Source organism: Scyliorhinus canicula, chromosome 21 (assembly GCF_902713615.1).
Source record: "Scyliorhinus canicula chromosome 21, sScyCan1.1, whole genome shotgun sequence".
NCBI classification, from domain to species: domain Eukaryota; kingdom Metazoa; phylum Chordata; class Chondrichthyes; order Carcharhiniformes; family Scyliorhinidae; genus Scyliorhinus; species Scyliorhinus canicula.
The window spans coordinates 62,114,121-62,129,643 of NC_052166.1; the positions used below are offsets into that span (position 1 = coordinate 62,114,121).

The 15,523-nt window shown below is 44.8% G+C and overlaps 1 protein-coding gene across 1 annotated transcript in view; it reads left to right on the forward strand.

The window, feature by feature from the left end:
* The window catches only part of LOC119955655 (xenotropic and polytropic retrovirus receptor 1 homolog), a 109,757-nt gene that overhangs the window by 90,880 nt on the left and 3,354 nt on the right, over positions 1 to 15,523 (forward strand). Inside the window, exons 11-14 of the mRNA XM_038782085.1 lie at positions 392 to 586; positions 7,606 to 7,778; positions 11,191 to 11,327; positions 14,705 to 14,914. Of these exons, the coding sequence (XP_038638013.1) occupies positions 392 to 586; positions 7,606 to 7,778; positions 11,191 to 11,327; positions 14,705 to 14,914 (715 nt within the window). The remainder of the gene's footprint in view (positions 1 to 391; positions 587 to 7,605; positions 7,779 to 11,190; positions 11,328 to 14,704; positions 14,915 to 15,523) is intronic.

Consider the following 15,523-nt stretch of genomic DNA (forward strand, 5'->3'; position numbering starts at 1 on the left):
ACGGAAATTGGTCAACTTTTTTGTAAGAGTGTCAAATGGTTCTTCATGATTTCTTTCTCTGCGTTTATATGGCACTGTGATTATCTCCTGCCTAAAGGTTTCTTCCCAGTGCAAAACCAAGTTTCCTAGTCCTCTGTTTTATACACAAATAAATATTAGGCCCCAACTCAGAAAGTTCTGAATTTCCAGAAGAGGAGAGAAAGAGTTTAGTTCAGTTAAGCATCTGATGTCTGCTGATGTACATTAGTAAAGACAATTAGCTTTCAGTCATTACTCATGCGTATTGAGCCCCTTCTTCACTCATGTATTCAAGTTTATTTATTGAGAATCAATCCTCTGTATGACATTTCATTCACTTTATTCTAACATTTATGCCTTTTGTCTGCCACAGAAAAATTTGGGGGTAATGGTTACTCCTATGGAGTGGCCTGCATCATCCAGTGTATCCCGCCCTGGATCCGATTCGCTCAATGTCTCCGTCGATACAGGGACAGCAGGAATGCATTCCCACATTTGGCAAACGCAGGAAAATACTCCACAGTTTTCATCATGGTGACCTTTGCAGCTCTGTACACAACCGAAAAAGGCAAGTTAAATCTCTTGTCTACCTACCCAGAGAAATTAGGTTACACAGAGAAAGAGTTTTCACTGCATCTTCGCTCAGCTGACTGAGTTAACCATCAGAATATGGGAGACGCTGTCAGCTCAGATTTCTTTTCTTTCTCTTCTCGTACTTAATGGCCCAATGAGGCAGACTTGTGTCTGTTTCCATAGCTAGTCATTCCAGGAACAGGTCACTAGTCTGTCGCCGGATGCTATTGGCTTGAGGGGTGCCACTCCACATCAAGCATGGTTGACCAGGAGTCTCTCTTGGTCTCACCACCAGCCATTGCCCAGTTGGAAGGATTTTGCAGGTTGGCACACAATCTATTTGGCCACATTATGAATGCACCTTCCTTAGCCATCAGGTCCTGGGGAAGGGACACTAACCTGCAGCTTCTGTCTGAGAGGCGGAGATGCCACCCATTGCACTACAAGACTGCTCAGTTCAGGTCTAGTGAACAGTAAACTCCACACAGGCATAGCTCGCGCAATGGTTCTCTAACATCAGAGAATTTCTGCACCCTCTGATTCTGAAACTACATGCATATATTTTTAATAATCAATAAAAATCCCTTTGAATCCTGAGACTACCCTTTCTGAAGCCGACCTCAAATCAATGCACATCAAAACTATAATGTGGGTGGTCAGTTATTAGAGTGGCCTGATTATAACAAGAGCTAGTGGTCTCCATTGAGAGGATAACCAACATAAAGCACTAAGTCAGATAATTTATGATTTACAATGAGGATGATGAAGTGCTACAATGGGGATGATGATGTGTTACAATGAGGATGATGATATTACAATGAGGAGGATGATGCGTTACAACAAGGATGATGATGTGTTACAATGAGGATGATGATATTACAATGAGGAGGATGATGTGTTACAATGAGGATGATGATGTGTTACAATGAGGATGATGATGTGTTACAATGAGGATGATGATGTGTTACATTGAAGATGAGGATGTGTTACAATGAGGATGAGGATGCTACAATGAGGATGATGATGTGTTACAGTGAGGATGATGTGTTACAATGCGGATGATGTGTTACAATGAGGATGATGATGTGTTACATTGAAGATGAGGATGTGTTACAATGAGGATGAGGATGCTACAATGAGGATGATGATGTGTTACAGTGAGGATGATGTGTTACAATGAGGATGATGATGTGTTACAATGAGGATGATGATGTGCTACAATGAGGATGATGATGTGTTACAATGAGGATGATGATGTGTTACAATGAGGATGAGGATGCTACAATGAGGATGATGATGTGTTACAGTGAGGATGATGTGTTACAATGAGGATGATGATGTGTTACAATGAGGATGATGATGTGTTACAATGAGGAAGATGATGTGTTACAATGAGGATGTGTTACAATGAAGATGATGATGTGTTACAATGAGGATGAGGATGCTAAAATGAGGATGATGATGTTACAATGAGGATGATGATGTGTTACAATGAGGATGATGATGTGTTCCAGTGAGGATGATGTGTTACAATGAGGAGGATGATGTGTTACAATGAGGAGGATGATGTGTTACAATGAAGATGATGATGTGTGACAATGAGGACAATGATGTGTTACAATGAGGATGATGATGTGTTACAATGAGGATGATGTGTTACAATGAAGATGATGTGTTACAATGAGGATGATGTGTTACAATGAAGATGATGTGTTACAATGAGGATGTGTTACAATGAGGATGATGATGTGTTACAATGAGGATGATGATGTGTTCCAGTGAGGATGATGTGTTACAATGAGGAGGATGATGTGTTACAATGAGGAGGATGATGTGTTACAATGAAGATGATGATGTGTGACAATGAGGACGATGATGTGTTACAATGAGGATAATGATGTGTTACAATGAGGATGATGTGTTACAATGAAGATGATGTGTTACAATGAGGATGATGTGTTACAATGAAGATGATGTGTTACAATGAGGATGTGTTACAATGAGGATGATGATGTGTTACAATGAGGATGATGATGTGTTACAATGAGGATGATAATGTGTTACAATGAGGATGATGTGTTACAATGAGGATGATGATGTGTTACAATGAGGATGAGGATGCTACAATGAGGATGATGATGTGTTACAATGAGGATGTGTTACAATGAAGATGATGATGTGTTACAATGAGGATGATGATGTTACAATGAGGATGATGATGTGTTACAATGAGGATGATGATGTGTTCCAGTGAGGATGATGTGTTACAATGAGGAGGATGATGTGTTACAATGAGGATGATGATGTGTTCCAGTGAGGATGATGTGTTACAATGAGGAGGATGATGTGTTACAATGAGGATGATGATGTGTTACAATGAAGATGATGATGTGTGACAATGAGGATGATGATGTGTTACAATGAGGATGATGATGTGTTACAATGAAGATGATGTGTTACAATGAGGATGTGTTACAATGAGGATGATGATGTGTTACAATGAGGATGATGATGTGTTACAATGAGGATGATGATGTGTTACAATGAAGATGATGTGTTACAATGAGGATGTGTTACAATGAGGATGATGATGTGTTACAATGAGGATGATGATGTGTTACAATGAGGATGATGATGTGTTACAATGAGGATGTGTTACAATGAGGATGATGATGTGTTACAATGAGGATGATGATGTGTTACAATGAGGATGATGATGTGTTACAATGAGGATGTGTTACACTGAGGAGGATGATGTGTTACAATGAGGATGATGATGTGTTACAATGAGGATGATGATGTGTTCCAGTGAGGATGATGTGTTACAATGAGGATGATGATGTGTTCCAGTGAGGATGATGTGTTACAATGAAGATGATGATGTGTGACAATGAGGATGATGATGTGTTACAATGAGGATGATGATGTGGTACAATGAGGATGATGATGTGTTACAATGAGGATGATGTGTTACAATGAGGATGATGATGTGTTCCAGTGAGGATGATGTGTTACAATGAAGATGATGATGTGTGACAATGAGGATGATGATGTGTTACAATGAGGATGATGATGTGGTACAATGAGGATGATGATGTGTTACAATGAGGATGATGTGTTACAATGAAGATGATGATATGTTACAATGAGGATGATGATGTGTTACAATGAGGATGATGTGTTACAATGAAGATGATGATGTGTGACAATGAGGATGATGATGTGTTACAATGAGGATGATGTGTTACAATGAGGATGATGTGTTACAATGAAGATGATGATATGTTACAATGAGGATGATGATGTGTTACAATGAGGATGATGTGTTACAATGAAGATGATGTGTTACAATGAGGATGATGTGTTACAATGAAGATGATGTGTTACAATGAGGATGTGTTACAATGAGGATGATGATGTGTTACAATGAGGATGATGATGTGTTACAATGAGGATGATGATGTGTTACAATGAGGATGATGTGTTACAATGAAGATGATGTGTTACAATGAGGATGATGTGTTACAATGAAGATGATGTGTTACAATGAGGATGTGTTACAATGAGGATGATGATGTGTTACAATGAGGATGATGATGTGTTACAGTGAGGATGATGTGTTACAATGAGGATGTGTTACAATGAGGATGATGATGTGTTACAATGAGGATGATGATGTGTTACAATGAGGATGATGATGTGTTACAATGAGGATGATGATGTGTTACAATGAGGATGATGTGTTACAATGAGGATGATGTGTTACAATGAAGATGTGTTACAATGAGGATGATGGTGTGTTACAATGAGGATGTGTTACAATGAGGATGATGGTGTGTTACAATGAGGATGATGGTGTGTTACAATGAGGATGTGTTACAATGAGGATGATGGTGTGTTACAATGAGGATGTGTTACAATGAGGATGATGGTGTGTTACAATGAAGATGATGATGTGTGACAATGAGGATGATGATGTGTTACAATGAGGATGATGATGTGTTACAATGAAGATGATGTGTTACAATGAGGATGTGTTACAATGAGGATGATGATGTGTTACAATGAGGATGATGATGTGTTACAATGAGGATGATGATGTGTTACAATGAAGATGATGTGTTACAATGAGGATGTGTTACAATGAGGATGATGATGTGTTACAATGAGGATGATGATGTGTTACAATGAGGATGATGATGTGTTACAATGAGGATGTGTTACAATGAGGATGATGATGTGTTACAATGAGGATGATGATGTGTTACAATGAGGATGATGATGTGTTACAATGAGGATGTGTTACAATGAGGAGGATGATGTGTTACAATGAGGATGATGATGTGTTACAATGAGGATGATGATGTGTTCCAGTGAGGATGATGTGTTACAATGAGGATGATGATGTGTTCCAGTGAGGATGATGTGTTACAATGAAGATGATGATGTGTGACAATGAGGATGATGATGTGTTACAATGAGGATGATGATGTGGTACAATGAGGATGATGATGTGTTACAATGAGGATGATGTGTTACAATGAGGATGATGATGTGTTCCAGTGAGGATGATGTGTTACAATGAAGATGATGATGTGTGACAATGAGGATGATGATGTGTTACAATGAGGATGATGATGTGGTACAATGAGGATGATGATGTGTTACAATGAGGATGATGTGTTACAATGAAGATGATGATATGTTACAATGAGGATGATGATGTGTTACAATGAGGATGATGTGTTACAATGAAGATGATGATGTGTGACAATGAGGATGATGATGTGTTACAATGAGGATGATGTGTTACAATGAGGATGATGTGTTACAATGAAGATGATGATATGTTACAATGAGGATGATGATGTGTTACAATGAGGATGATGTGTTACAATGAAGATGATGTGTTACAATGAGGATGATGTGTTACAATGAAGATGATGTGTTACAATGAGGATGTGTTACAATGAGGATGATGATGTGTTACAATGAGGATGATGATGTGTTACAATGAGGATGATGATGTGTTACAATGAGGATGATGTGTTACAATGAAGATGATGTGTTACAATGAGGATGATGTGTTACAATGAAGATGATGTGTTACAATGAGGATGTGTTACAATGAGGATGATGATGTGTTACAATGAGGATGATGATGTGTTACAGTGAGGATGATGTGTTACAATGAGGATGTGTTACAATGAGGATGATGATGTGTTACAATGAGGATGATGATGTGTTACAATGAGGATGATGATGTGTTACAATGAGGATGATGATGTGTTACAATGAGGATGATGTGTTACAATGAGGATGATGTGTTACAATGAAGATGTGTTACAATGAGGATGATGGTGTGTTACAATGAGGATGTGTTACAATGAGGATGATGGTGTGTTACAATGAGGATGATGGTGTGTTACAATGAGGATGTGTTACAATGAGGATGATGGTGTGTTACAATGAGGATGTGTTACAATGAGGATGATGGTGTGTTACAATGAGGATGTGTTACAATGAGGATGATGGTGTGTTACAATGAGGATGATGGTGTGTTACAATGAGGATGTGTTACAATGAGGATGATGGTGTGTTACAATGAGGATGTGTTACAATGAGGATGATGGTGTGTTACAATGAGGATGATGATGTGTTACAATGAGGATGATGTGTTACAATGAGGATGAGAATGTGTTACAATGAGGATGATGTGTTACAATGAAGATGATGTGTTACAATGAGGATGTGTTACAATGAGGATGATGATGTGTTACAATGAGGATGATGATGTGTTACAATGAGGATGATGATGTGTTACTATGAGGATGATGTGTTACAATGAGGATGAGAATGTGTTACAATGAGGATGATGTGTTACAATGAAGATGATGTGTTACAATGAGGATGTGTTACAATGAGGATGATGATGTGTTACAATGAGGATGATGATGTGTTACAATGAGGATGATGATGTGTTACTATGAGGATGATGTGTTACAATGAGGATGATGTGTTACAATGAGGATGATGATGTGTTACAATGAGGATGATGTGTTACAATGAGGATGATGTGTTACAATGAGGATGATGATGTCTTACAATGAGGATGATGTGTTACAATGAGGATGCTGATGATGTGTAACAATGAGGATGATAAGACCATAAGACATAGGAGCAGAATTAGGCCACATGGCCCATCGAGTCTATGATGTGTTACAATGAGGGTGATGATGTGTTACAATGAGGATGATGATGTGTTACAATGAGGATGATGATGTGTTACAATAAGGACGATGTGTTACAAATGCACTTGAGGGGTGGGGGAGCATTTGAAAAATATCTTTACAACCTGTGCATCGCCAGTTCCAATCACTCCTGGAATTGTAGCCGTGTCTTCAGCTATCGAGGACATTCCCCACATCTTCATTTTCCATTCCTTTCCTGTCCACTAGGGGAATAACATCAATTCTCCCCTTGACATCTCACCGCTCTGCGTGGCTCAGATCAGACCGATACAGAAACCTGCGCCTGCCCTGTTTCACGTTACTGTCCCCGAGGACCACTAATTGCCCCCACCCAGCATCCACCACCTCGCCCCATCACCAACTCCCTGACCATCATCCAAATGTCAGCAACTAGTGTTAGTGCAGAGCAGCGGGTCCCTCAAGTTGCCTGGTAAACATCAAGCTAGATCTATTCAGAATGTTGATAAGACCTCGAACATTTTTCCCTCGTCAATGGTGTCTGACAAAGAAATATGCCATGAAAGAAACTGGAAACGTTTACTCACACTTTCATCACCACAGTTACGCCTTGTTGCAGAATTCCAATGTTCATTCACAGTCCTCCCCACACCCCCTACTGCCCACACCCCTCAAGATTCGATCACACACTAATGTTAGGGAGACTCGACTGGCCAATGTGGCATGTTGCCCAGGTGAAGCTGAATGAATTGTAACACTCGAGCACCTGCGATGTGCTCTCTCTCTCTCTCTCTGTCTACCACAGAACGCCCGCAGCTGACGATTGGCGTGAAGGTTTACTTTTACCTGTGGGCTGTGACGTCCTGTGTCAGCACCATTTTCACCATCGGCTGGGACCTGAAGATGGACTGGGGGCTTTTAGACAAGAAGACCAAAGAGCATAAATACCTGAGAGAGGAGACAGTGTATCAAAATAAAGTAAGTGCAGGTCGAACTCAAAACACATTCACAGTAACCAACTAACAGCGGAGTCCGCTGGAAAGCTGAATGTCACATCCCACAGAACAATATGACACGGGAAAAAGCCTTTTCATGCAGGGGGGGGGTAGGGATCTACAGGGCTCTGCCAGAAAGTGTGATGGAGGCACGTTCAAGGGGCATTCAAATAGAGACAATGCGCAGGGATTGGAGAAAAGGCAGGGGAACGGCACTAAGTCACGATGCTCATTCAGAGAGCTGGTGCAGACACAATGGGCCGAATGGCCTCCTTTTGCACCATAACAATTTTGTAATTGTGGGATTCTTGTTTATAAATCACCCGTTGTATTTACTTTTAACAAGTTAAAAATCTCACATCAGGGTGAACGTCCGGCCTACCATAACCTCATTTCCAGTTGCCATCGCCACACTTGTGTCAACTTCTTTCATCGTAAATTCAGCCGCCTACATTTGCTAATTGTTATCCCCCCCACCACAAGACGCACAGGGATGACCTGATTAATCCCCCATTATCCTCATGGAACAGGAGCTACTCCGCTGAGGGGGGGAGGGTAGCTAACTCAGAACTTTAAAAGCCGGCCCAGGTAGGGCCCAGGTAGGGGAGTCTGTTCCCAGGTTTTTGGCACGATTGTGGAAATGGGCAGTTTGCTTCAATAGACCATCCCTACCCGAGATGCTATGGGACTGCCTTTTATGTGGAGTAAACAGTATGGCGACACACTGGAAATTGCAGGCCGAGCTGTCCATTGCTGGATCTAAAAAAGGTCATTGAGATCTCCCTCTCACAGCAGAGCAGAGAAAAGGGAGTCCAGGAACTCCAGGGGTTGTCAGGGATAGAGGTCAACAGCGTAGGACGCTCCCCTCCCCTCAATTCAGGCACGCAGCCATCCCTGGGACTGGGACTGCCGGAACCTCGCCCTGGCCCGAGCACCTCCGGGTCCAGGCCCGTTGGTCAAGGGCTGCTACAAGCAGCCGGGACACTTCGCTGCAATTGCTGGAGAACAACCTGATGATGAGGCGTGTATGCAATTGGATTGCATGCCGCGCCATGAGTTGCCCACATCAGGATTACCGTCAAGTTGAATGGCCACAAGTTAGAGAGGGAGTTGGACACGGGGTTAGAGGTTTCAGTAATTGGGAGGCAGACCTTCGAGAGAATCAGGGCTGGAGTTCAACAGTTGGGTTTATGGGACATGGCGGGACCTATATGGGGGAACCCCCAGCCAGCCCATAGCAGGCACGACAATGACCCCGGTAACCTATGGGCAGCAATCCATTAGGCTTCAATTAATAGCAGTGCCAGACCCTGGACCGAGTCTGCTGGGCTGTGATTGGCTACAACCCCTCCCGCTGGGCTGGCTGATTCCAGGCGTTACGTAACCCACAGGGGCCTGTCTGAATACATGAGACTGTCGTTCGGAATGCCATTGGCTTGCGTAATTTTTCAGTGCGTTATAGAAAACATACTGAGAGGGTTTCCACGTGTGGCGGTCTACTTGGGCGATGCCCTGGTCAACGGACCCACAGAAAGGGAGCAACTGAGCAACCTGGAGGAAGTCCGCTGCCGTTTTTTTGAGATGGGTGCCCGCTTTAAGAGGGGTACAATGTGTTTTCTACGCCAAGGAAGTTACATACCTGGGGTGTGGTGTGGATCGGGATGGACTACACCCATTAGAGGAGAAGATGTGGGCGATTAGCCAAGCCCCCACTGAGGAAAACGGGACAGAGTTACAGTCGTTCTTAGGTCTCATAAACTACTATGGTAAATTTATTCCTGGCCTAACAACCACCCTTGGCCTACTGCACGCATTGCTGAACAGGCTCCAAGAATGGGCGTGGGGAGTGCCAGGGTGAAGCAACAACTAACGTCGTTCAGATTACTGACACATTATGAACCCTCCAAGCCTGTGTACAGTTTAGAAAGATCATTCCATACATGAAAAGAAAATACATAATAGGGCAAACATAAAATACACAATGTAAATACATAGACACAGGCATCAGGTGAAGCATCCAGGAGTGTAGTAATACTCAGTAGAGAAGATGTGTAAAGAGATCAGATTAGTTCATAAGAGGGTCGTTTAGGAGTCTGGTAACAGCGGGGAAGAAGCTGTTTTCGAATCTGTTAGTGTGTGTTCTCAGACTTCTGTATCTCCTGCCCAATGGAAGAAGTCGGAAGAGTGAGTAAGCCGGGTGGGAGGGGTCTTTGATCATGCTGCCCGCTTTCCCCAGGCAGCGGGAGGTGTAGATGGAGTTCATGGATGGTAGATAGGTGCGTGTGGTGGACTGGGCTGTATTCACGACTCTCTGAAGTTTCTTACAATCTTTGGCCGAGCAGTTGCCATACCCAGGCTGTGATGCAGCCCGATAGGATGCTTTCTGTGGTGCAGCTGTAAAAGTTGGTAAGAGTCAGCGTGGACATGCCAAATTTCCTTAGTTTCCTGAGGAAGTATAGGCGCTGTTGTGCTTTCATGGTCGTGTGACAAACCACGCAGTTTCACGGTCACTGTAGACGTTTATTGCAGGTTTTTTATTTTAGTTTTAATTAACAGAATTTAAATTTCCCAGCTGTCACGGTGAGGCTTGAAACCGTGGGCGGGGCTTTCAGTTCCCAACACCGGCGGACATATCATCGTGGGCGGGGCTTTCAGTTCCCAACACCGGCGGACATATCGTGGGCGGGACAGGAACATTTGGAGAGCATCGAAAATTCATCAGCTCTCCTGATGTTCCGGGCCGGCCTGTGACGATTTCAGCCAATGGCGATGCTGGAAAATACCCTCTCCCCTCCACCATGTCTCCAAATCTATCCATCCAGGCCCCTGGCTTAATAATACAGAAACATCACCGACAGGCTATCGTACCAGGGGGAGCTAGGTCAGTACATGAGAGAGATGGGGATGGAAAGATGCATTGCTGGCAAGGGCTGAAGCTGGGTAGGAGGAGGCTGGCATAAGGCATAAATACCAGCATGGACCCACTGGGCCAAATGTGCAATATAATGACACACAAAAATAGAAAGTGCTGGACATCCCAGCCGGTCTGACAGCATCTGTGGAGAGAGAAGGGAGCTAACGCTTCGAGTCTGGATAATTCTCGGTCAAAGCTTTGACAAAAGCTTCAGGTCATCCAGACTCGAGACGTTAGCTCCCTTTTCTCTCCTCAGATACTGTCAGACCGGCTGCGATGTCCAGCACTTTCTGTTTCTGTTTCAGATTCCACCATCCGCACTAATTTGCTTTTATCTTTGTGCAATATAATAAGGTTAGCAATCTGGAAGGATGATCAAATGGGAACAAATGCCCTTCATTTTTATAGAACCGGTGTTGTTATCAGTCATTTCCTCGTTGATGATTGGTCCTGACATTGACACTCTCTCTCTACCCTATAGGTCTACTATTACTGTGCCATATTTCAGGATGTGATACTGCGTGTTGCCTGGGCCCTCAATATCTTATTCGTTCAGAATAAGCAATCCACCATGGCGCAAATTATCTCAACAACCTTGGCTCCCTTGGAGGTCTTCAGGTGAGCGATGATGCAACTCAACAGGAAGCGAGGATCATAGAATCCCTGCAGTACAGAAGAAGGCCATTCAGCCCATCAAGTCTGCACCGGCCCTCTAAAAGAGGACCCTACCGTGGCCCACACACCCCATCCTATCCCAAATAACCCTTTTGGACACTAAGGGGTAATCTATCATGGCCAATCAACCTAACCTACACATCTTTGGACTGTGGGAGGAAACTGGAGCACATGGAGGAGTGGAAACCCACGCAGACACTGGGAGAACGTGCAAACTCCACACAGTCACCCAAAGCTGGAATTGAACCTGGGTCCCTGGCGCTGAGCGGTTGCAGTGCTAACCACTGTGCCAGCATGCTCCCAGGAACTCCTGCTCCTATTTAATTGTTTTCTTTTCCTACTCTGTGAGAAACCTGGGCGAAGGTCCGAGTTCCATTGCGCAGGGCAGTGGCAAGGTTTACAAAATACAGCAGGAGGGGAAAATGAAGAAATAATGGGGAGATCACGTCAAAGTTTGTGGTTCTTAAAGGGAGTAAGGAGAAATTGAAGGGATTATTGAAGGGGGGGTGATGAGGGGTTTCTGGGTCCTGGGGCAGATTGCGGTCAAGTGAGAGACTGTGCATTGAGTCTCTGTTTTGATGTGGCAGTCTCGGAGGGCACTGAGGTGCAGGATAATATTTGGGTTTTCACAGTTGAAGCTCACCGAGTGATAACCTCCCCTCTCTGAGTCAGGATGATGCGGGTTGATGTTCCGCCCCCAGGGACTTTGGGCCAGACATTGAGGCCACGGCATCAGTGCAGTAGCGAGGGAGCATTGCACTGTGGAACGAGGCAATGATCAATCACAGCAGCCCTCTGACCTGACTCCATGCTGATTCTCAGCAAGTGCAATTCCTGGCCAAGCCAGGAGGGGGCCTCAGCGCCCAGAACCTTAAAGGAAAAGGGATGGATCTGTCACCAGAGTGGTGGAAAACCTGCAGACTCTGGGACTCTGAAATAAAAATAAAAAAAGTTGAAGGTACTCAGCAGCATCTGATACAGAGTTAACGGACCAAATCTTCCGGTCTCCAGATCATGACTGGACCCATGTTTGAGATCGGGACCCTGTAGATGTCCTGACATGCGTTGGGTAAGTTTTGATTTCCGATGGTCATTCCATCCGCCCCTCAGGACGCTGCACAAACGTCCCCAACTTTGAGTTAGAGTCGGGAACTTGGGTCAGTTCTGTGGTACTTAGCTGAATGGTTACCTACAACAGCCCCCCGCCCACCCCCAATCACCCCTCCGACCTTCCCAACTAAACCCCAATCTCAGACAACTACCCTCCCAAACTGACTACCCCCCCTCCCTCCGGCCAAACCAGGCCCAACTAACCACTCCAGCTAACCACTCCAGCTAACCACTCCAACTAACCACTCCAACCCAAATTTTCCCAGATCGCTCAACTAGCCGCCTGATGCAACTACCCCATGACCCAACTTCACTAACCCCACATTAACTTGGCTACCTGACCATCCACTCACCCACCTCACCCGACTTCACCCCTACTCACTTACTTACCTGCCCACCCCCTCGTACACTCACCCCCCACCCACTTACCTACCTACCTACCTACCTCCTGCGCCTACTTACTCACCACTCATCCATTGACTAACATTCAAACTGGACGTTTAAACTTGCCCCACAGCCATCAAGCAATCCCCCAACTCTACTCAGCTCTGGCAGAGTTCCCTGCGGGACACTGTGAGTTTGTGCTACACATTTCTGCAGAATTTGAGCTTGTTCAACCCTGATAGAAAGGTGCAGGGGTGTCACGTTGGGGAGTGGGGGGCCTGTGGGGGGGGGGGGGGGGGGGTGGGGGGGGCAGGGGGAACGGAGGAATTCCCGATTTGATAGCAATCTGCAGATCAGGAAATCTGGGAGCTCCAGGATCCCAGGTTCAATTCCTGGCTTAGTTCACTGTCTGTATGGAGTCTGCACGTTCTCCCCGCGTCTGCGTGGGTTTCCTCCGGGTGCTCCGGTTTCCTCCCAGAAGTCCCGAAAGACGTGCTTGTTAGGTAATTTGGACATCCTGAATTCTCCCTCTGCGTACCCGAACAGGCGCCGGAATGTGGCGACTAGGGGCTTTTCACAGTAACCTCATTGCTGTGTTAATGTAAGCTTACTTGTGATAATAAAGATTGTTATTATTATTACAAAGCTTCAGCCTTGTGACCTCTGAGCTGCGATGAGAGTTCACCAGCCTGAAACGTTAGCTCTGTGTTTCTGGCAGCACGGCGGCGCAGTGGTTAGCTCTGCAGCCTCACGGGACTGAGGTCCCAGGTTCGATCCCGGCTCTGGGTCACTGTCCGTCTGTTCACCCCCACAACCCAAAAGATGTGCAGGCTAGGTGGATTGGCCATGTTAAATTGCCCCTTAATTATAAAAAAATGAATTGGGTACTCTAAATTTATTTTTAAATAGAAAAAAAAAGCCCTGTGTTTCTCTCTCCCACAGACGATGCCTGAGTATTTCCTGCTGAGTATTTCCAGCACTTCCTATTCTTATTCTTGTGACGGTTGACAGAGTGTCAGTAAATGGGTTGGAGGCACGGTGGGGCTCAGGGCACAGTCCACTCTACAGCAGAGGTCACTTAGATATTCCACAAATTAGAAACAGAATCGCTACAAACGACAGCAATCGGAGCTGATGAGCAGAGTTGCAGCCAGAATCAGGTGATGTCTCCGGAAAGTTACATTGCGATAGTTACAAATACACCAATTCTCTGCTTAAAATGAATGCCAGTCATTAAGAGCGGTGAGTGCTCCAGGTCTGATTGACATTGGAACGATTAAACTATCTCCATAGGCAACGCGGTAGCATAGTGGTTAGCACAGTTGCTTCACAGCTCCAGGGTCCCAGGTTTGATTCCCGGCCTGGGTCACTGTGCAGAGTCTGCACGTTCTCCCTGTGTCTGCGTGGGTTTCCTCCGGGTGCTCCGGTTTCCTCCCACAAGCCCAAAGATGTGCAGGGTTAGGTGGATTGGCCATGATAAATTGCCCTTAGGTTAGGAGGGGTTACTGGGTTATGGGGATAGGATGGAGGTGTTGACCTTGGGTAGGGTGCTCTTTCCAAGAGCCGGTGCAGACTCGATGGGCCGAATGGCCTCCTTCTGCACTGTAAATTCTATGATCTATGATTCTGGCCGGGAATAATGGGGACACGATAAGTAACCAACAATGATTTAGAGTCAGGAGTGGCAAGGGTTAGCAGTGGAGGAGCAATTCGTTAAGTGCAGATAAAGTGTGGCCCGTGTGTCCGGAGGCTCTTTGCTGGGCTTGTGCAAAGCGTGGTTGCTGATTTACATTTTTTTTTGTCACTTTACAAACCTCCTTCCACAGGCGATTTGTCTGGAACTTCTTTCGATTGGAGAACGAGCACTTGAACAACTGTGGCCAGTTCCGCGCGGTCAGAGACATCTCCATAGCGCCCGCAACCAGGGTCAACCAGGCAGCTCTGCTGCTGCTGATGGACCAGCAAGAGGGGGTCAGGAATCGCGGCAAGGTCAAAGGTGACAAGCGGAAAACCAACTTCTCCTTCAAGCGGTCGAGGTCAGTATGTCGCATCTTCGAAGTGGCCCGTTATTAATCAGCGTGAGGGAATATTACGATGGGTCACCAAAATGCTGGGTCAGAGTCTTGGGATTTGAGGAGTGTCACAAAGGGACACGGCCACCGTTACTGGAGCAAATAAAATCCAGGATGCGCAAGAGGCGGGAATTTGAGGAGCACTGGTATCTGTGAGACAGAGAGAGAGAGATCATAATCATACTCTGCTTTGTAAACCACAGCGCAAGGTTTATTTTTAAACAAAACTCGAATAGTTGTAAAACTTTCACCAAATTTGCATCTTCCCTCAAAACTCGAACATTGGGACTGCTTCCTCGTGTAAAATGGAGCCATAAAAAAACAATATATCCTTTCCCCACACCCAAGCAAGTTGATAATAGCCCAGACGTCGGTTCTCTAGGGCTAGAGTACTCATTGGAGTTTAGAAGAATCCAAGATTATTGAGACATGTAGCTTTCTGTGGGGGATTTGACAGGGTCGATGCTGAGAGGTGCCCCTTGTGGGAGAGTCTAAGACCAGAGTGCATAATCTCAGAGTAAGGGGTCGTCCTTTTAAGACAGAAATTAGGAGGAATTTATTCTCTCAGAGGGG